Source organism: Oreochromis aureus, linkage group 4, assembly GCF_013358895.1.
Source record: "Oreochromis aureus strain Israel breed Guangdong linkage group 4, ZZ_aureus, whole genome shotgun sequence".
Lineage (NCBI taxonomy): Eukaryota > Metazoa > Chordata > Actinopteri > Cichliformes > Cichlidae > Oreochromis > Oreochromis aureus.
In genome coordinates, this window is record NC_052945.1 from 24,550,215 (window position 1) to 24,572,377 (window position 22,163).

Below are 22,163 nucleotides of genomic sequence, written 5' to 3' on the forward strand. Positions count from 1 at the left end.
AGTTCTTTAGATGTTGTTGTGGGTTCTTTTGTGGCCTCTTGGATAAAGCTGTTGATGTGCTCTTGGAGTAATTTTTGTAGGGCAGACACTTCAGGGAAGCTTTAACACTGTTCCAAGTTTTCTCCAGTTGTGGCTCTGACCGTGGTTCACCAGAGTCCCAGAGCCTTAGACACAGCTTTGTAACCATTTCTGGTCTGTGACTTTGTTTCTCGGGTGTTTCTTTAGATCGTTTCATACTGTGTTCTATTTTAAGATCTTTTAAGATCTTCGTCTGCTTCACATTGTCGGACAGGTTCTATTTAATTGAGTTCTTGGTCTTGCAGAAATCAGAGCTGATGAATCAATGTCTTTCTCACACAGGGCCAGGTAGATTTGGACAGATTGTTTTCCCTTATTAAAAACCTGAAACAAAACTGCAAAAAAACCCAAAAAAACAAAAACTGAGCAATGACACCTTTAAACTTTGTCATCATCACTTCATTCATCTGACATCTTTGAAACAAAAGTGATAAACGATGCAGAAGGTTTAATAAATATGGAAAATGCTGTTGCACTCAGAGGTAATCTTAAGTGTAATTCCCATGAAAGTTTACTATAAAGTCTAAAATATGGAAAGTAATAGTAGTACACTGCAACATGGGAAAAGAGAAAAAGACAAGCAAGTACATATGCACACATTAATACTCAGTAGCACACTAGTTACAAACAAATAAGTTTTATTTATTCAAAGGCATTTTTCGAAGGGTAAAAGCAAAATAAGCACAGATAAATTCATGTGTTGGGGCTGAGTATTTGTTCATAAATCTACTGGATGTTTGACCAGTGTGTTGCTCGAAGATAAGACGAGCTTGTACACATGGTGTAGTTTTCTGCTGGTCCACTAGGTGTCAGTAGCAGACAAACGTTCAATCTGATGTGACCACATGACAAAAAATGTTAACAAATCACTGAAGCTGCCACAGAAGCTGCAACAGAGGACAAAATAAATAGTATGTTGTAATTTAATTGGCTTTTAAAACAATACAAGGAAATGAGCCTTTAACAAGCAGAAACTGGAAACTGAAAAACTGCCAACCTGCGGAAAAAAATTCAATGCAGCAAAATATACACTGACAACATTATGGAGCAACATGAGACTTTAAATCAATGTGAAATTAATACTTCATTAAACATTAGATATATTTCAGATGCAAAAAAGAAAGAAATCCCCATAAATACAGTTTTGGTTTCAACAACTCAATTCTTTCTGCCAGTATAACCTTATGACATCTACATGGGTATAAAACACACTACAAGAAAAGTATACTAATAAATTCACTCTAAAGATAATAACATGTTTTATGTTGAATATCTACAACTGAAATGAAAGGGACAAACTCTATATCATTTTTACTTTGCAGTGCCATAAAGACTGATTTGGTATGAGTTGCCCAGTTTTGGAGCCATCTGCTGTAGAAACGTCTGCTTTCTCTGGATAAAATAAAACCAGATAGCATGGCATTTGTTTTCTGGTGCTAAAGATGGCTTTCTCAGAATCATAACCCAGTTACTCACAAAAAGAGTTCACAAATCTTGTTACGAATAGAATTTTTTTATAACTGGGTCATGACTTCTAAAAAGGAAAAGACCAGAGTATTTTTATTTGTTTGTTTTGGTTAAAGGGTGGGAATTTGCTCTGAGGAGGCGGACATTTCTAGGGTGACTCATGCCAAAGCAATCTAGATGAATAAATAACAACACACTCCATGGGGAAAATATGTTCATTTAACTTATCTGATCAGATGCCACGTTCAAAACGCTGATTTATCCACAATTAAATATTGGTCTGCTTTAAAAATCATTACATTATAACTAAAGTAGAGTCAACATTAACAAACATTTTTGATAAAAGGCATTTAATTACAAGAGGCTTTTTACTAAGTGAAACACTAATGATGACAACTTGACAAAACGCATGAATAACATGGTAATCTTGGCCTTTAACACGCCGTTTTGTTCATTTTCAAGTATCGACTTGGGATAGTAAAGCTAAATAACTTCAATTGCACACCTTTTCCCCAAATCTTCATCACTGGTGAGTTAGCAGGTTACAAACTCCTGTAGTCCAAGCTTTATCTAACATTTCTGTTTACAAAAAGTCAGCACAGTGCATCTCTGAAGTAATCCAGCTCAACTATAATCACTGATTCCCCATGCTGGTTTCAGTTCTTTTAAAGTAATGCAAGGAACTGCTGGCAGGTATAACATCCAGCTTATTATTAAACGTTGGCAAATGAGTAAGTGCACAGAGATGCTAGAAATGTTCCAGTAATGGACCAAGCAGTAACCCAGCCAGAGAGGGGAAAAATATGGTAATTACTTCATATATCGCCAGTCGCATGATGCTATAATCTAATAAACAGTGGTTTCAAAAGAATAGCTTCAAAGAAGCTGTGAACAAAACAAGCATAGTAATAACAAAGAAATGTTCATTCTTCTTTGAAGTTTACACATTTCTACGTCATTTTAAATCCCAAATATCACAGCAAATCATTGGTTCCTTTCTAACCATTAAAACACAAATAGTAACATAAGAACATAACAAAAAGGTTAAAATCCTACATCTTGTATCTCTAACTACTGATTCACTACACTTCTATGCTGTGGTTAATATATGTTTATTTATATGCCTTTTATTTTATAGATATATAAAATTTGTATCATTTGAGTCTAACCTCAACTATACACACACAGCAAATATGTACAAAATAAAGTCTGTCAACTATAGCTTCACAAAAAGAAAAACAATGAGCCTTTAGAAAGTCTAGGAGATGTCCCCGAGTCAGACAAGCCTCCACACCTTTTCCTTCTTCCACTATTATCCTTTCGGATGAAACAGTCCTGTGACTGGAGTTGGTGGAAAGCAGGAGACAGCGACACAACAAGGGGAGACAAAGCAGAGCTCTCTTCTTGTGTTTTTGGCAAGGGAAAGGGAGGAAGGTGAAGGTAAGTTCTCACAAAATGCAGCAAGGATCCTCTGGAGCCTCGTCTATGCAGAGCAGTAGCTGGGTGATGAAGGCACCTAGGCACTTGTGGTGTGCATTTGCATCGAGTTGATTTGACCTTATGTAAATGGGTCTAACCAGCACAGTGTGCCACAAAAGTAAGGTTACACTGTTTAAACAAGGCACTGCAGATCAAATGTGAATCACAGTGCACTTCTCGCCTTAGATAATTCCAGAAACATACTGCAGTGGCTACCACACAAAAATTGGACTGCCATGTTTCTAAAGGACTTGAATCTGAAGAGTCATCTTTGCCACATTCAGTAAGAACAATGTACCATCAGGAACAAGAAGGTCATGCATAAGATGGACCAAAAAAGTATTAAATGGTTTCTAGATTTGCACCTGTGATTTGAAATTATGCAAAATTTGAAGCAGATTCCAATAGAAAATAAAAAATAAGGGTTAAAACAAGAATGTTAGATGAGGAAAATTGTTTGTTTGCACTCACATATGTTCAAGTTTCCATTTATAGAATTTGAATATTGTTTATGTAAAGCCTATTGTGTCTATTTGCGTTTCCTGAGCACCAGGTACATGAGGCCACTGATGAGAGTCATGGGGAAGCTGATCCACGCCACAACATAAGAGGAGCCGAATGAGCCTTCCTGAAGGTCACCCTTATGAAAGCTTTTGTTCTCGGCCGTGTAGATGGACGCCGCGATCATCACACATAAAGCTGGGAGATGAGAGAAAGGATGAGGAGAAGGATGGAAATCATACACACGGATAGTGGATATAAGTTGCATTAGAACATTAAAAGTTAGATGTGTTTTACATACATGCCAATATCTGGATAATGGCTGTTAAAATGAATCGCTCTCCCTGTTTGATCTTGAATAGCTGAAGGATGAAGACGAAGAAGCTGACGCAACACAATATAGTGGCAAGGATCATGGTAGCCTGGACTGCCTGCAGATAAGCTGAGGAGAGAGAAGTTAGAAGGTGTAACATACCCAGACATACATTTACACAGATATAGGAAGTATGCACAGTGTCTTACCTGCTTTCACAGTGTGACTGTCCTCAATAAATTGGCAGGTGGTGTTACACGTGTACCATAAGTCACTAATAATGTTAACGCCAGGTCTTGATACCACCCACCACGCCTACATTAGGGTTAGACACAAGTATTGTTAAAAAAATTGAAATGATTTATGTTAAAAAGAGTGTTTATTTTCAGTGTGTACTTACATTGTGAATGGTGGCAATGAAGAGCAGGATGGCTGCAGCCAGATGAAAGAGGATGATGAAGGCTAAGATGAACAACATGACTGCCCTTCTGTCTAACTTCTATCTGCTTTTTGTCACCTGTCGGTCAAACTGGTTAAATACCCTGCAGGCTGTTTCCCCTCGCTGTTTGTTTCTCCCGCTGGCTGATTGTCAGTTTTGGTGGAACCACTTCTGTATGTTTATGGTGGCTGTCAGACAGGCGTGGTTGCAGACTGATAGTGAGGAATGGATCAAGGTCGCTCACATGAAAAGAACCTGTTGGAAGCAACATGAGTGTAATAGCTGAGTAAATTTTAAAAAAAAGAAATGATTTCTTAGATCATCATCATCATCATGCATGATCAAGAGCAATATCGATATTTGGTGATGTAAAAATTCAGCTCGTATCGATACACAAAACAGAAACAGATGTCCAAGAAAATTTCTTATATGTAGTTGTTCATGAGTCCTTGCTAAGATAATACGACAATGCTGTTTAAAAAAATCTTCCTTTATTGTCACAAGTAGTCGATTAGACGTTTACGCTCTGCCTGACTGTTGAGTGCAGAGTTGCAGCGTGGTGGACAAATGATGCAAGATCAGCACTCATAGTTTGAAGGGCGTTTCTCCCGTGTCATCTTTACTTTTTTCATTTTAATTTATGAGCTAATATGTGCCAACATACATATAATGCCAAATAACTAACATTGGGCATGTCAATACAGTCTTTAACTCTTTATTGGTCATTGCACAGTCATACTTTGTACAACAGTACAATGAAACTGGAGTACTGTCCCATATCAGCGCTCAAAGAAAAGCAAGCAGTAATTACAATATCTACAGAATAACATACATACAGAACAAAATATAAATTATGTATAGAAATGAAATGTATCATAATATGGCACTGACAGGATTTTTTAACTATTTAGAAAATATGTCGATACAGCATCGCTAAAAACTTCAATTACAGTCCGTCTATGTGTATTCTGTTACATTATATCCAAACAGCTGTCAAGGAAACAGTCAGACAGCCTCAGAGCCTTCCCTTAAATTAAAGAAAATACGCATCTTGTGTTTTGTCCAGCAAATCATGTGTACATGTGTGTCAAAGAAAGAGTGGGTGTTTTACACAGTATATATACACATTTACAATGTGTGGGAGCGTAGTGTATACTTTACAGTGATTAAAGGCCTTTATTCAGACTTTATGGCAGCGAGGACTCAGCAGTAAACTTTTTTTTTTTTCGGGGGGGGGGGGGTTAAATCTCAGTTTTGTTAAAACCTGACATTAACCAACACAATGATACACAATAATCAGTTACAAATTTGATAAAAAGAATGCCAGTAAATCAAGATGCACTGTCGTGGATACAATTCCATAAAGTTTACATATTTTAAATGAACCAAGGGCACTCGGTGTGCGGGTTCAAATACCAGTTTATTCCTGTGTTTTCTGCAGTGTGACCTTAGCCTTTGTAGCAGTATGATACAAACTGAATGTCCAGAAGTGTATGGTTTCACAAATCACTGTTGACAGTCATAACAGGTTGAGTGTATCTGTTAGGACAAGACGTATTTGTGTCTGAACAGGCAGCTATTTGAACAGTAAGTTATTGTGTTCTCTTTCTGCAAGGTTGCGCCTGATTTATTTTCTTTTGTTATTTTCATTAGTTTTTATTTGTGTATTCTACAGACAAATTCCTCAGAGTGAATAAAAATATGGATTCTATTAAAAAGAAAAAAAACGCAAGCATACCCAGAAAACCATGTGTGAGTTAATCCAGGGTAGAGTTTCGCTCAGCTTAAAAAAAATGCCTTGTCAGCATCATTCGGTTATTTGGCCGCAAATACTCACATAAGACAGGATTCCAAAATCTACAATTCAACTGTGACATTTTACAGCACAGCTTTAATGACACTTTATAATATAATGTGCCTGCAAATGTAGGCCTACATTTCTGAAACTCATACTGACAAGCATCTGCGTCACACAGTGTCACACATCAAACTGTACCGTGGAGATAACGCACATAAAACAAAACATATGATTTTGATTTCTGGAAGTGCCTCCCACCAAAGGTTCAGAAGCTTACGAGGCAGAGACGCAAACATATTTAAAAGCATGTGAGCATACACACGCACACACAGACACACACACAGCCCCAGCCAGACTGCAGAGGAATTAGTCTTCCCCGCCAAAATGGAGTCACAGTAAAAACAGTCTCTGCCCACCAACAGGAAGCAGGTCACCATTTTTGTGTGCGAGTATGTGGTTGTGTGATATGCCAAAGGATAGGTCCTCCCTGTCTGAGTAGGGGGGAAGGGGGCACCAGGTGGTAAATAGTGAAAAGGAAGCAGGAAAATAACAACAGCCATCTAAAAGCACAGGGCTCAGGTTTCCAACAAGTATGCAAACAGTAAGGGCTTTTCAAGCCAAAAGATCATAATGATACTGTTCTGAAAATCAAACTGGAGAAGACAAAGGCTTGGTAAGACTCATTTAAACTGAGACCTGAGGTTGTGGGGAAAAAAACTACAAAGAAATGGAAGTGAAAATCCAGTCGCACGTGAGCCTGCTAAATATTTATTCTCCACATAAACGCTTTGAGGCAATAAAAGCCTGCGATGTCTGGGTTTATATGGTAGTTTGGTGTCTTTGTGTGTTTAAATGGGACACCTTATATATAAAGCAGCTACTGTACGGCAGCTCTCTCGATGTCCACACAAACACAGTTCTCCATGGAAACGACCACTTAATGCAGTTTATATTTCGCAACTAAGAAGACTGTTTTCTCAAAGATGTGTGTGAACATATAGTTGTGTGTGAGTAGCAAAAAAAAAAAAAAGATAATTTAATTCACTTCCAGTGCAAAGCATCTCTTTGAGCCTAATCTGACCTGCAGGGACATTCTTTAGAGTGGAAAATAATCCCCCAGACATGCACATGTGGGCACACACAGCTGGATCTTCTACTGTCTGCAGCTGCCTTCTCATCTCAGCGAAGAGAGGAGGAGCACGGGAGGAGGGAGGGAACAGAGAAACAAGGAAGGGAACCCAATTGGAGGGAAATTGAGGGAAGGCAGAAAAACAAAAACATGAGCCTAGAGGCACATACTGAGTACAGTCGTGCAGACTTTGATGTATGCACACATACACAGAATGCAAAACCACAAAAATTTGGGAGCCGAGTTATATATAAGAAAAACATACGATTCGCATAAGGAAATTGTAAATAACTGAAAGTAAATGAAATAAGTGTCTTTTGCGTTAGTGATTGCTTGCGCTGTAAAGATCTTCATTACTTTGACTGCCAGCCCCCGATTATCATGAGCATGATTAAAGAAAAGAAAACAACACTTACTACAAACACACCCTAACATCAGCCTAAATGTGGACCCTGCACTCCCAGCGACCCTAATGGGTTTCCCTCAGCGCTGATAGTAGAGTATGAATTGTCTCACCTCTGACATCAGGCAACAGCTGACACACAGACACACACTATCCACATTCATGTTGCATACATTAGCCGTGCTTCTCTGTTATGTTTCACACCGACACAGCACAATTTGTCACACCCTATCTATCATAACAGACAGATTTTATTTGCCCTAACTGTGAGGTGTGCGCCACCAGAACAAGTAATAACAAATCTATTGTAACGCCATCTTTGTCGTGGTCATTAACAAATGTAATCTGGACTAAGATGTGATATTCACTATGTTCACAAGAAAAATGTAGCTGCTAAAGGGTAACCTACAGAAGCTGAATTTTTGCTGTTATGTTTTCCCTGTGAGGCTAGTGTTTTTAGAGCTATTCCAAGGGGGTTACATGGTTTAGGGGCTTTAGTTTTATGAGACCTTCGCAGCACAAAAAAACGACCATGGAAAGTCTCTAGTCAGAAAAAAGAACAAAAAGTGAAGCTTAGCTTTTCTCCACATCAGCAGCAGTATAACTCAGGTCATTTTACAGTAAGTATATTATCCTGTGTTTTGTTTGTACAATCTGTGACAGTTCTCTTTGTGTTTAACTTTAGGAAACTCTGGCATACGGTTAAGTGTAAGCAGAGAAACACAATGACAGATAACTCCAGTTACCTTCCCTGTCAGACAGATACACACACGCTGACAAACACCACAAATGAAGCCATTCCTCCTCTCCACTCAGCCTTATAATAGGAGACTGGGGGGGGGACTCAGTCAGTGGAAGAGTGCAAGTGTGTATATGTGTGTGCTCATGTCGACTGATTCCCTTGTCTGGTGGAAAATGCTGACTTTTAATGTCCTTTTTTTCTCTTTTCATAAAACACAAAGCCACAGACTTAACTGGGCCTCTGCATCTCACTCCCCCGCCTCTCTCACTGTCCCATTCTCTCTTTCTCTCTACTTATCTCTCTCTCTGTGTCTTTGGCCATGGAAAATCAGATTGAGGAAAAAAAGAAGAGAGAAGGGATAGAAGACTTCCAGTGGAGCCCTCTGGCCCTCATCTGCCTTTACTCTTGAATACTCCTTTTTGTATATGCACAAATATTCAAAGCAGCTTAAGCTGACAATTAAGAAACATTTGCTCATGAAAAACTCAATCTCCATGAGAAATTAAGACTCATTTTCAGTGATTTGGTCATAGATTTGGTCATAATGCTAAATTTAGATATGATAAGATTCATTTATAGCAAAGGGGAACCAAATCTTTCTGTGTGTATACAACTTACAGGCCAAGCTTTGGCTTATCTTAACACTTTCCCAGGACTGATGGCAGAAATGAAGCAATATGTATCTATAAGAGGTCTTTTTTTAGATATGATGCTGCATTCCAGATGCAACTTTACAATTACTACATGGGGAAACATCTCAGTTCATCCTTAGGGAGTGTTTGGCTACATTTGTAGATCAAACCCTGTATATTGTGTAGCAAGTCAACAGTACTGTGCTGTTTTAAGGGCATTTAAATGACTCCAAGTCATGTAGCGTCTGACTGAATTTGAAGGACACAACAAGGATTGGTGAGACTTTAAACGTCTGTGTTGAGGAGGCCCGACCTGGCTTCATCTTTCAGGGACTAGCTTTAATGGGACAACACAACATTAGGCTTCAAATATTCAATAAAAGTAGTCCTCTGGCCTGACTGTTGCTCTATTCCTTGCCATCCATACTAAAATATTGGAAGAGTGTACAATACAGTCTATGAAATTGCAGATAGACCAGTTATTTCGGGGGTTATTTGTGTTATTTGTCTGTGAATGCATACAAATGACATATTCACATACCAAATAGACAAAAAGACTCACACAATATCAAGTTTTCCTGAGTACTAGAAAAGAGTAACATGAAGTTGCAAAAGAGCCCAAAAATAAGAAGAATCTGCACACATATACACAACTGTTTTCCTTCTGGCTTCAAATACTTCAACACAGGCATCCTTTCATTTTGGACGCTAACATGGTTTTTAGGTGTGTGTACGTGCTTTTCTTCACACATTCCTAATGTGACAGTGCTGAGTAATAACTTCCACATGGAGAGACAGACAGAGAGAGAGAGGTTAAGTAACACCTGACAGAGAGATGAAAAGGAGACCTCCACTCACATCTCCATCCCCATTTATTTATGTTGTTCATCTTTTTCTGTTCTTCTGTCAGTCACTTCACACTTGTTCCCTAATTGCTTTCATCGGTCAGCGACGCTTAAAATCTCTCCATAAGCCTGCTGTCTAATTCCCCTCCTATCATATGTCACTCATGCCTTTCCGCGTGCCACATTCAGTATGAGGGGAAATGCTTGTGGCTCTCTACCTCGTGTCACAAAACATAAGTGTAAGAGGGAAAATGCTTCAGGAGTTATTCTCCCTGAATTATACATCCAAACCCTCTCGCCCTCTAAAACTTGACTCTGATGGGACGAAAACACACCACCTTCTATATGGTGGGATGATGGTGTCCATCAAAATGCAGCCACGTTTAGCTTCATTCCTGTATTTAGCAATTTATCCATCCATCTGCTCACTCAGTGTCTTGCTTAACGCACTTGTTCACATGTATATTCCCTGTATGGGATTATTAAGAGAAATGGAAACCAGATTTCTACTCAAAATATATCTTATTGTGGGGCAATCGTGGCTCAAGAGTTGGCAGTTCGTCTTGTAATTGGAAGGTTGCTGGTTCGAGCCCCGGCTCCGACAGTCTTGGTCGTTGTGTCCTTGGGCAAGACACTTCACCCGTTGCCTTCTGGTGGTGGTCAGAGGGCCCGGTGGCGCCAGTGTCCGGCAGCCTCGCCTCTGTCAGTGCGCCCCAGGGCAGCTGTGGCTACAATGTAGCTTGCCATCACCAGTGTGTGAATGGGTGGATGACTGAATGTAGTGTAAAGCGCTATACAAATACAGGCCATTTACCATATTGTGATTGCAGCATGGTCTATACCACAAGTGGCATTGAGGCTGGAGTAAATAACGCTTTGATGTCTCAGTTCCTATTTTCAGGAGTGTGTTGCAACTTGACAGAGCCCCCCTCCCGCCAATTTAGCTTTGCCCACGCCATCCAGTGTGTCCACATTATTGCAGTTCAGCTGTAACCCTCCCATTTCATGTGTCCTCATATCTTTCTCTATACTTTTATCTTATCTGTTGCTGGAGCTAAAGAATCTGTAACCACAGAAACCTAAAATAACAAAGTCTAATGTTGTTTTCTATCCACAAGAGGGCGACAGGCATGAAGAGCAACAAGGATCTACCCTATTAAAAACTTAAAGACAGGGATAAAGGCATTACAGTGTGTGTACTGCATTTAGATGGCACCTAAAATATATTATAAGCAACATATATAAAGCATAGTCCCAGAAACCACAACCACAGCAACATAACAGCCTTCTGTGTCATGTTGCAGGAAGCCCGATCTTTAAGTCCCAGAGTTCTCAGGCGCATATTTCCAGCGTCCATTGAAAAAAACGAAAGAAAAAAAGGAAAATAACTCTGTTTATCCTCCTTCCCAACACACTAAAGTTTCTTTCACTGGACTTAAAAATACGTTTTACTCCCACACAGAGTCAAATTGGCTGACAACGCCCCTTTTATTTCCAATGTCTGAACTTGGAGCTGAGTTACAATCTGTGTAAAAATACCCACAGGGCAAAACACGGCAGTAAGGGACCCTTAAACCCTGTAACAAACAGTAAGAGACGGCCTACTGTCCAAATACGTTTAAACAGATACACACCATAAAATATATATTTTTTTAAGGTTTTGTTTATTTATATATATTTTTTGTTGTTTTAATTTATTAATTAATGTATTTATTTATATTTTTTAGACAGCTGTCTTCTAGAGCAGTAAACACGCTATGCTGCACTTCAAACACATAAAGTTCCTCTGAGTGATGCCACAAATCCCACATAGAAAGTTCCGTTTGGCATTTAAGCGCCAAACTAAACTTAAAATAAAAGTTATCGGGAAAGAAAAGTTCGCTCACCGAATTTGGTCCAAGCACGAAAAACAACTCTTCTGTGGAAAATACTCGCAAGAAACAGCCTCCAACGTGACAAAACAGCAGCTGTCGTTCTCACTAGTAATCCCCAAAAAAAAAAAAAGTACAAATGCACGTCCGCTAGCCCGGCCGTCGAGAGCGCGCGAGGGAGGGAGACCTGCTGGGTGTGGTTTGGATTCGAGGTCTACGTGTGCGCGCGTGCGTGTCGATGATAGGTGACAGGAATTTGGGGCCCGGCGGGAAAAAGAAAAGAAAGGAAAAGAAAAGAAAAGTATGGTGAAAAAAATCGTTAAGGGAGGAAGTTAGAAAGTTTATATTTCCTCACAGGGCTACAGTCTGAATGAGAGAAAACAAACGGAAGGAGTCCGAGGACAGGGAGGGAGACAAAAGGAAATTAAAGAGATAAAAGGGGATGAAAAGTGAAGGAAAGGAAGGAATGAAGAAGGAATACTGAAAAGTGGCGAGGAGCGAAAAAACAGTTGTCTCTGTTACCTGTGTTTCCTTTAATTTAGAGGTTTTTTTTAAGTATTCCTTCATTTTAGAGGTCAAAATATTTGGAATTGCTGCTTTGCTGCGTTTGCTGGACTTTCCCCCCCTTTTGTACTCTTATCCACCTTAAACACTCCTTTTTCATTGTTGTGGTATTTCTGGACTTTACCTCCGAGGCCCAGTGTGGGCAGCGTTTGGATTTTCTGCTCATAAAGTTTGGTTTCCAAGTATAGCACTGCTTTCTTGGCGGGCTGCCACAGCTTGTTATAATTAAAAGTTCTTTCTCTTCGTTTCTGCCACAAATTTAAAACAACTGCTTCTTGGAAGGCCCACGGTTTACATCCACACAAAGAGCAATCATGAAAAGACAAGCACAGAAAACGAGATCTCCCTCTTTAAGCTCTCACAAGTCGCTGCTTTGCAATCAGAATCCTGCCCTGTGTCTGTTTGCTGACAAGCACTACCAATCTCTACCACTCCGATATGTCCTGCAAAAGTACACTATAATGCCAAAAGTATTCACAAGTATTCAAATCATTCAATTCAGGTGTTCCAATCACTTCTACATTCACAAACATTTTTTTAAAGAATGGGTTGCTCTCAGGAGCTCGGTGAGTTCCAGCGTGGCACTGTCATAGGATGCCACCTGTGCATCATATTTAGTCATGAAACTTTCTCACTACTAAATATTCCACAGTCAGCTATTAGTGGTATTATAACAAAGTGAAAGCGATTGGGAACAATATGAACTGGTTGGCAACGTAAAATCACAGAGTGGAGTCAACTGATGCTGAGGCTCATAGTGCACAGAGCTCACCAACCTTCTGCAGACTTAGTCGCTACAGACTTCCAAAATCCATGTGAGTTTCAAATTAGCTCAAGACCGTGTATCAGACACTGCTGGACTCTAAAGCAGTGGAGACATGTTCTCTGGAGTGATAAATCACGCTTCTCTGCCTGGCAATCTGATGGACGAGTCAGGGTTTTCCAGGACAATGGTACTTGTGTGACTGCATTGTGCCAAGTGTAAAGTTTGATGGAGGGGGATTATGGTGTAGGGTTGTTTTTCAGGAGTTGTACAGTTTGGGGATGGTCCCTTCCTGTTCCAACATGGCTGCACAACAGTGCACAAAGCACAGTCCATAAAGACATGGATGAGCGACTTTGGTTTGGAAGAACGTGACTGGCCTGCATAAAGTCCTGACCTCAATCTTTGGGATGAATTACAGCAGGGACTGTAACCCAGGCCTTCTCATCCAACATCAGTGTCTGATCTCAAATTTGCTTATGGAAGAAAGGTCAAAAATTCCCATAAACACTCCTAAACCTTGTGGAACTCTTCTTCCCTGGAGATTTGAAGCTGTTATATCTGCAAAGGGTGAGCATCATATTAAACTCCATGGATTAAGAATGGGATGTCACTCAAGTTCATATGTGTGTTAAGGCAGATGTGCAAATACTTTTGGTAATATAGTGTATTTTTGTATGGTATGCAGTTGATGTAGTTTTAGTTAAGGCCAGCATAGTTCCATTGGTCTGCAACATTCGCCTAATGTAACAGAACAATCTAGCAATTTATGCATGATGGTGTCTTGCAAAGATGTAGATGTGATAATGAAACTTAGAGGCTGTTTGTTAGATGTAAGGCTAAAGTCAGAAACTGAACATCAGAATTAACAATGTCTACTTAAAGGGCGTGGTGATAACAAGACTGCATGAGAAGATCGGGAATATTAAAGATCATGGTGCCATAGTTCTTGTTTATATTCTTGGACAAAGCTTCCTCTTGTTTCCAGTATTCATACCAAGCTAGAGGTTGGAGCGCCTTACCAGAAGCACAAAATGAGCATCAAGCAAGTTCACAAAAGGGTTCAAAAGTTAATCTATTCACTCTTATTGCTAATCTGAATAGGTCCAGTAAATGCAAACACATATAAAGTCTTGAGGAATCATAGAAAGTAATTCAACAACCCTTATTGCTAGTTTTTCTTTTATGGGGTGAATGAAGCCTTCAGTAATACGGATGCAACAAGCACACACAAAATAAGAATGAACATGAAAAAAATAAAATGTGAGAGAGCACAGTTTGACTTCAGCAGAATGCACCTATTCATAAATGTGCTAACATGTGCTGGAGAGGCATGTAAAGGTAAGATGAATAAACAGAAATAATTTCTCATTTTGTTTTACTTACTCCATTGTTCCCACATAAGTGTTTTCATTTATTTACCACTAAGGGCGTTTATATAATGTCACACCCATCTCTAAAGGCGTATCCGCTGTGGGACTGAGTCTGCAAACAACTCTCCCATCAAGACTTGCCATTTGCAAATAACTGACAGCCTAACTTAAACCTCAACAACTATCAGGAATCCCATCTCTTGTTACCACTTCTTTTATACTCGCCAATCTTACATTGTGAGGTTAGGGCATCTTTGTCTCGCCTGCCTTGCTGGCTGGCGTAACCGCTCTGACAAGGTGGAATTCTTTCCTGTGGTCATAAGGAAGCAGTTGGTAAAGACAAGCACGAGGTAATGAAGAAGGCATTGTCCGAGCTCATTGTGCAGCCCATAATTCCGTGCATTTTCCTGGCAGCCGCAGCTCGTGGCTGCCGCCGGTGCGAGAATGGCTGCAAATGCAAAAAGAGCTGATATTAAGCATCACCTTCATAGTGAGGCAGCAGTGTTATGCCAGCTAGACACATGGCATTGGGCTGCTTCGTTCAAGAGCTCCACTGATTTAAAACAATAGGAGGAAATGGAGCTTAGAGGCATAATGCTAATATCCTGGTTAAATAAAGCTTCAAAGCTCATGTCCAGACAGCGTAAGATTTTCATTGAAATGAATGTGTATTCAGGATGTCCTGGTTAAACTTAAACATGGATATAATTAAAATAGACAATTCAATAGCTTTTTGGAAGAAATTAATTACTTTGATGTATCTTGATGCCATTATTTTTTATAGCAAAGAGGGCAGGGCTGGGCAGGAAAGCTGCTAGGATCCTTTTTAAAAAAAGCCTCAGGGCACTCCGGTCATGTTGCTGTGTGAGAAGAAGGTCATTGTGGACAAAGAAAACACTGGGCTTCCCTTGTTTTGCACATAATGTATGCATATTTTTTAAGAATGCACACATAATGTGTTGTGCAGGACGGGATAGGAATGGATGGAATCTGCTGTGGAGCTGATGGTGCCACATTCCAATTAATACAATGGATTATCTCTCATTTGCTGTCATTACGTTTTCTCCTTATTGGAATTCTTCCAGCAAGCGTGTCTACACAGAAACACGCTTTTTTTTTTCTTTTTTTTAAGCTAACTATTGTGCTACAGTTTTAAGAGAGCAACTTAAAAACAATATTCCAGGATGTTTTTGTCATCTTTGTAATTTTTTTATTTATTTTGTCTGCCTGCTTTGGTTTAAGCCTGGTGAACACTTGTTGTTCGTTTCAACATCCCATGTTGCGCAGCAAACACACACATTCGCACGCAGATGCACGCACATCCGAAGCCTGTACCTGTTTAAACAACAAAGCAGTCCCATCCTCTGTAGCCCCTCAGGTGTCCGACCCCTATACCACTGCTATAACGCATAAACACACCATGCAAACTGGTTTCACCTCTCTGCAAGGTGTTGGGTGTCCATCACACATACCACAAAAATGAGAGACTTACTCGTGCAAATACACACACACACTCACTTACAAGTATGTCACTATGGACACATATCAGTGGCCTGCTATTGTTGTAGAAATATAGGTGGTAACAAAAAGCTAAAACCCATCTCCACCCAAAACCCTGCAGCAGAGGATGTTAGTAAAGCAGAATTAGATTTTTGCTCTCTTACTGCTGTCCTGTTTGTGATGTAAAGCTGTTTGGGAAGATTTGCAAATAATTTCAATCTTTAAATAAGAATACCCTCATCCACTAATGGGGTTAAATCTTAACCATCCAAGGAAAAAAAGGTATAAAAACAAGATCCAGAAGTTCAAAAACCAGCATCTCTAGTGCTCTGTCTGGGAGTTAATGGACATGGCATGGTTAGCTTGCACCCCAGTGATAGCATGTGCTGCCATTCAGATAACGTTAACGACAGGCATGACCAGCAACAGCACTCACATAGGCTATGGTGTTTAAATAATGCTAAAGGGCCCGAAGTCTGCCAAGAAAATAGCCACCACGCCATTGCACCATCACCACCAGCCTGAACAGCTTTAATGAGGTTGGATCCAGTCTTCTGTTGTCAGGACTTGTCACACACAGTGTGGTCTTCAGCTGCTGTAACCCATCTGCTTCAACAGTCGACGTGTTGTGTATTCAGAGATGATCTTCTGCATACCTTTATGGCAACAAGTGGTTGTTTAAATTATAGTTGCCTTCCTGTCCTCTCTCTGACCTCTCACATCAACATTGTACGGCACCCAGAGAAATGCAGCTCACTGGATATTTCTTTCTTGTCAGACAACTCTCTGTAAACCTCTGAGATGGCTGGAAAAATCCCAGTAGATCAGCAGTTTCTGAACTAGCTTGGCTGGCACTAACAACCGTGCCATGTTTAACGTCAGATAAATCATCTTTCGTCCCCATTCTTGAACTTCAACAGGTGGTTTAGACCGTGTCTTTATGCTTAAATGCACTGAGTTGCTTCCATGTGATTGGTTGATTGGATATTTGTGTTAAAGAGTGGTTGAACAGGTGTGCCAAATACAATGATCTCTGCATGATTAACATAAAATTACATATTTATTTAAATGCATATGGTCATGGGCCTGTTGCCTTGAGAGCAGTCTGCTCAGAAAAACTAGCATTTTAACAGTTTCATTTCAGAAAGAGACACACCCAGCCCACACTGTGAAGGCCACTGTGAATTATGCACTGTTAGTACTGCTGCTCATGTCCCAGAGACCCAACTGCTAAATTGTGCATTTACACTTTATTTTAAAAATTGTGAGTGATAGCAAAATAGTCTAAACTGTAAGAAACTCAAATACTCCTTTAAAAATTGTTCTTGACTTAATCACAAGTCATGCAAAATTGCCTCCCTGTGCACTCTGTTCTGATCTTAATCATATTAATGCTCATCCAAAGACATTTATGCTGTGTGTGACCATTAAAACTGAAATCCTCCCACTCCTCCCAAATTCGTTTTATTCTGCAGTGCTTCTACCACTAGAAGCACGCCAGACGCACACACACACAAACACAGGCGCAAAGAAACACAACGATCTCCAGCCAGACAGGAAGCACCCCCACCTCCTCTGTTCCTGTTTCTCACAGTGTGTACAAGAGTGTATGTGTCCGCGCTCACTCCTGCTACTCTAGGCAATCAGCAGGAGGCAGAATGAACAAGGCAGGAAAAAACTACACAAAGCCAAGAGATAGAAGATAGTGCTGGACAGAAGCAATATTATTGGTCAGGGGGGGAAATATGCAGAAGATTATACATTGAGAAAGAAAGCGAGTCAGAAAGATGTGATTGTGGAACAATGCTGGCAGTCAGGCTCTTTTCTTCACCTCTCTCTTCCCTCCCTTCCTCTCCCCTGGTAGACGGAGGGAGAGGCTCAGGCAGTGTTGACACTGATGCAGATACATTTAAAATAATTGCGTTTGCTTTTAGAATTACACGGCAACACAAACAATCATACTTTTTTTCAGTTTGCTGAAGATGTGTGTCATCCAGACCTTTCAAACACTGGCCGAAGTAACCTCATGCCAGAATATTATCCGGGAGTTTCAGTTAAGGAGGGACAAAACTCCTCTAACATACTTGTACAATAAAGAAAGTCACAAATGTATCCAAGCTTCCTGTTTTAGAAGTCAAGGCTCACTGTTTAAAATGAAAAGAGGAGGACCACTTTGGGGGTTTCCACAGTTTCAGAGACATAATGAAAAGTGGCCGTCTTATTCGTGTTAAAATTTATGCTCCTACCATCAGCCTGTGTTAGATGCCAAGTATAAGTAAGAGAAATAATTCAGCAGCAAAACACCTGTCATTACTTTTCCTGCTATTATTTCCTTTCTCTCACCCCACCCTGGTGAGCTGGTTTAGCCAGGCCAATCTGGTTGAAGCCTAAAGATTGTACACACACACAAACCGACAAACACAAGCTACTTTCCATTGGATTTGCATCCCTAGATTTCCATTCATTTGCGTAAGCATCTGGCCACAGGAGGCACAGAACTTCAGACACAGAGAGCCTAAAAAAGGTACACATAAAACAGAAAATGAAGAAACCGAGAGCAGCGACTGCGTAATTTAGGCAGCAAAAGGTCTGCGGCTTCCTAATGCATAAAAAACCAACGGGTCAAAAAGGAAATGACAACTGGAACTGTAGGTCTGATAAGAAGGCCAGCATTGAAGATCTGCAGTTAGTCATCATGTTTTATCAGCAATTTCTTTCTAAGCTAATGAACACGGATCACTCACAAAAATATGCATTCATGCAAACGCACGGTTCCCGGTATGTGCACAATGGGCATGTTGTCTAATCGCCTAATTATTAGCAAAACAAATATTTTGAGATCAAGGTGATATTGAATGCCAGACAGGTATGAATGTACGCTGTACACTAGTCTGCCAGTGTTCATCCTTTTCACCCTTGCACAAAGAAGCAGATAACAGCACTGCTGGTGGGCTAAGGGCCTGCTAAGGGCCTTCTACGGCCACACCCACCACACCCAGCTCTCAGTCAAGTCCATGCTCTTGACACAGCAAGGTTGAACTACCTGTGCAACCTCTGTAGGATCCAGGCATTTCCTCATATTACCAATAGTGACTCTGACCCCAGCCAAAATAGTGAAGAAAAGAAGAGGAGGGAAAAATGTGAGTGGCCTCCACACATAAAACCATTTTTGTGTTGGGGTTTGTCTCATTGTTGCCCCTCTAGTGCACCTGTTGGTAATTTCATTAATACCAAAGCAGCTGAACCTGATTAACACCCCCCCTCTGCTATTTAACTGACCAGATCAATGTCCCAGAAGTTTAATTGACTTAATGCAATACTCTGACAGAAAAACTGTTCATTTAATTTTTTTTAAGAAGAAATCCAGTGAGCTAAGCTCAAATGTGTGTAAGTTTCATGTTTATAAATACAAAAAATATACAGTTACTTGCTGTAGATGATAAAATGCTCTTGTTGGACAAGCTATTTTCATTGTGCTCGACCTTTGTGCCCCTTGACTGTTGGAAAGCGAATTCGTGAGTCCAAAAATAGCAAAACACAAATTCCTTTTGTGAAGCACAAAACTTACCATGCCTGTTAGCATGCGTATTCCCTGATGTCAGACTGACAACACAATCTGCGAACGGCAAATATTGCATTTGTCATTTGTACGGTAACAAAAGTATTTCTCATCATGTGTACATGAACGCAGTGAAAATACTCTCATGTCTAACATTGTGTGGCCAGAAATAGGCAGCTGGCCAAGCTAATCTTCCTTCCTTTACGTAAACACTATCTCACGCGAGGGCAAACACACAACCAGCTTCCTGTCCTTGGGTCTTTGGAACAAAGATAATCACCCCCTCCACCCCCACCCCTCAGCCTCAACTGTTGCACCCAAGTACAAGAAGACACAAAGAATCCAGAAAGAGCAAGCAAGATAACAATGGTTATCCTGGAGTACTCTGCTCAGACGGTGACAGCTGTAATCGAGCAAGGGGCACGAGCCAGCCTTTAGTGAGCGTGACCCCTGTTACGGCCTCCAACTGTACTCGTGTTTCGGTGGTTCAGCTTCCTTTTTTGGGACACATGCTGTAAAGGTGAAGGCTTAATCTAAGGTAAGGCTAAAAGTAAGTCTCCATAAATCAGGATAATGTCCTCTGACATGGTATTAAATTGTGTGTGCGTGCGTGTGTGTGTGTGTGTGTGTGTGTGTGTGTGTGTGTGTGTGTGTGTGTGTGTGTGTGTGTGTGTGTGTGTGTGTGTGTGTGTGTGTGTCATCCCCCTGCACTGTGGTGGAGGCTGCAGGTCAAAGGTGAGGTATTATTATAGCAGCTCACATTTACACACACAATGATTACACTGTCTGTGTCTTACAAAAGTCCCCAGTTTACTAACCCCTCTGATTACTCATGTTTACTTATGAACACAAAGCAGATGCCATGGCAGTGTTGTGATTTTGTTTGGGGGGCACCATTTAATTAGCTTGGTCCTGGGAGCAGGGGGTGCATGTGGTCAGTGGTTTGGGTTGTTAGTGGATGAAATGGAGGCTGGGGGATGGAAGCATCAAGACAGAGTTGATGTCTGGGATTCCTCTGGCTACAGACTGACCAAAATAACCACAAGAACCATCTGAAATTCTTCTCCCTCTACAAAATGCATGTACATGATGTATAATGCTGCTTCTCTTCATGTAGGATATTTCCCTTGTATGCAAAATGTGTTTTGTGAAACTGTGCCTTTAGGCACTTTCTTAATAGCAGCCTGTCCCCATTTATTTAGCTGAATCTTCAAAAAGTACCAAAGATAACACAGTTTGACATCAATAAAATAGCAGTTTTGCACCAACAAAGTGATTCCCACAGAACTATCATCTAAAAATTCAGCACAATGTGTACTGTGCCTTTAGAAAATTTGAGTAATCTGGACAAGTGGAAGACAAAAGAAGAATTGGCAGGCCTAAAAATTCTACAGCAAATGAATAGAGTCTAAAAATGATGCCGTTAAGAAATGGGAAAAAACCTATAGACGGGATCTCAAAGATGCATCCAGCCCTTCAGTTGTTCCATCTGCAGTTCACTAAAGCCTCATCAGAAATGGTCCCAGGGGAAGGGTGGCTTTGAAGAACCCATCCTTAAGCAAGTGAAACAGAGAGAAAAGCCTGAGGTGTGCTAAATTACACAAGAACTTGAGCTGAACAAGAGCTGGTGTTACAGAGGGATGTTGTTCCAAAGTTGGAATTTTTGGTTAAAATCATCATCAGTGTGTCGAATGTTGGTCAGGAGAGAGGTACAACAGTGAGCATCTACAGCCATTTGTTAAAAACAGCGGAGGCTCTGTTATGGTTTCTCAGCCAGTGGTGTTGGGGAGCTTGTCAAAATTGATGGAATTATGTTATGGAATACCATATGGAAAGCATCTGGCTGCCAACAGCTTCATTTGATGGAGAACAGGATGGCTATGATCCCAAGCACATAAATGGGAAACTCATTCAGTGTGTCATTCAAGCTCAGTCATGGATTGGCCTCCTCAGAGGCTGGACATCAACATTATTGAAGCAGTGTGGGATCATGTTGACAAAGAACGAAACAAAAGGCCGCCAAGATCCAAATGTAAATGTCCTGGAGAACTCTTCCTAAAGAGTACTTAAGGAAATAACAAGAAAGTTGCCATGAGAAAGTTCATGATGTGCTGAAAAATACGTCATTAGAAAGCTTGTTGGAATTACACAAATTGTTTTGGGTTTTTTTTAATGTTCTGATAAATCACTGCCACTATTTCCAATAGAAATGCAGAGTGGGTCAAGAGCCATGGAAGTGTATTTCCAACAATATAAAACTAATTCTTTGCAGCCTCTCATTTGTCAGTGTGAGTTAATGAATGGAGACTCCATGCATTCCAGGAGAACTGTGTAGCTGTCTGCATCCCCGGACCAACAAAGGGAGTTGCCACTAACAAGGCGTGGCTCTTGCAAATAAAGAGCGCAGTTTTATTTATTTTTTTTGTTATATACTTTTATTTGATTTCGTCACACAGTGAGTGTGACCCAACTTTAAGCCGCAAGTGGTCTCATCTGTTGACCGGCATACATCACTCCAGTGTGCGCTATTAATTAAATATGGCTTGGAAGAGTAACATCATTTATTTGCATGCGTTATCCCTTGGGCAACATCCACAGTCATTTATGCACACATACACAATGTAATCCTCATGATGTTGTGAAGCTGTTTTGCATAGCCTGTATTTATTCCTAATGTGGGAGTGGGTTACTTTGCATTTCCGTTGCA

The 22,163-nt window shown here is 40.4% G+C and overlaps 1 protein-coding gene across 1 annotated transcript; it reads right to left on the bottom strand.

Moving 5' to 3' along the window:
- Positions 1-699: 699 nt before the first annotated feature.
- Positions 700-11,866, bottom strand: emp2 (epithelial membrane protein 2). Its single transcript, XM_031728509.2, has 5 exons — positions 11,713-11,866; positions 4,239-4,532; positions 4,048-4,153; positions 3,827-3,967; positions 700-3,723 (listed from the first exon to the last, which is right to left on the bottom strand). The coding sequence occupies exons 2-5, from the start codon at positions 4,314-4,316 to the stop codon at positions 3,554-3,556; spliced, it is 495 nt and encodes a 164-aa protein (XP_031584369.1). The 5' UTR covers positions 4,317-4,532; positions 11,713-11,866; the 3' UTR covers positions 700-3,553.
- Between the last annotated feature and the right edge of the window lie 10,297 nt (positions 11,867-22,163).

Bases quoted from the DNA above. Each gene is read 5' to 3' on its own strand.
- emp2 (XM_031728509.2), bottom strand. From the start codon at position 4,316: ATGTTGTTCATCTTAGCCTTCATCATCCTCTTTCATCTGGCTGCAGCC. The intron at 3,968-4,047 runs GTAAGACACTGT...CTCTCTCCTCAG, and splicing joins CAGTCACACTGTGAAAGCAG to CTTATCTGCAGGCAGTCCAG. The intron at 3,724-3,826 runs GTATGTAAAACA...CTCATCTCCCAG, and splicing joins CATTATCCAGATATTGGCAT to CTTTATGTGTGATGATCGCG.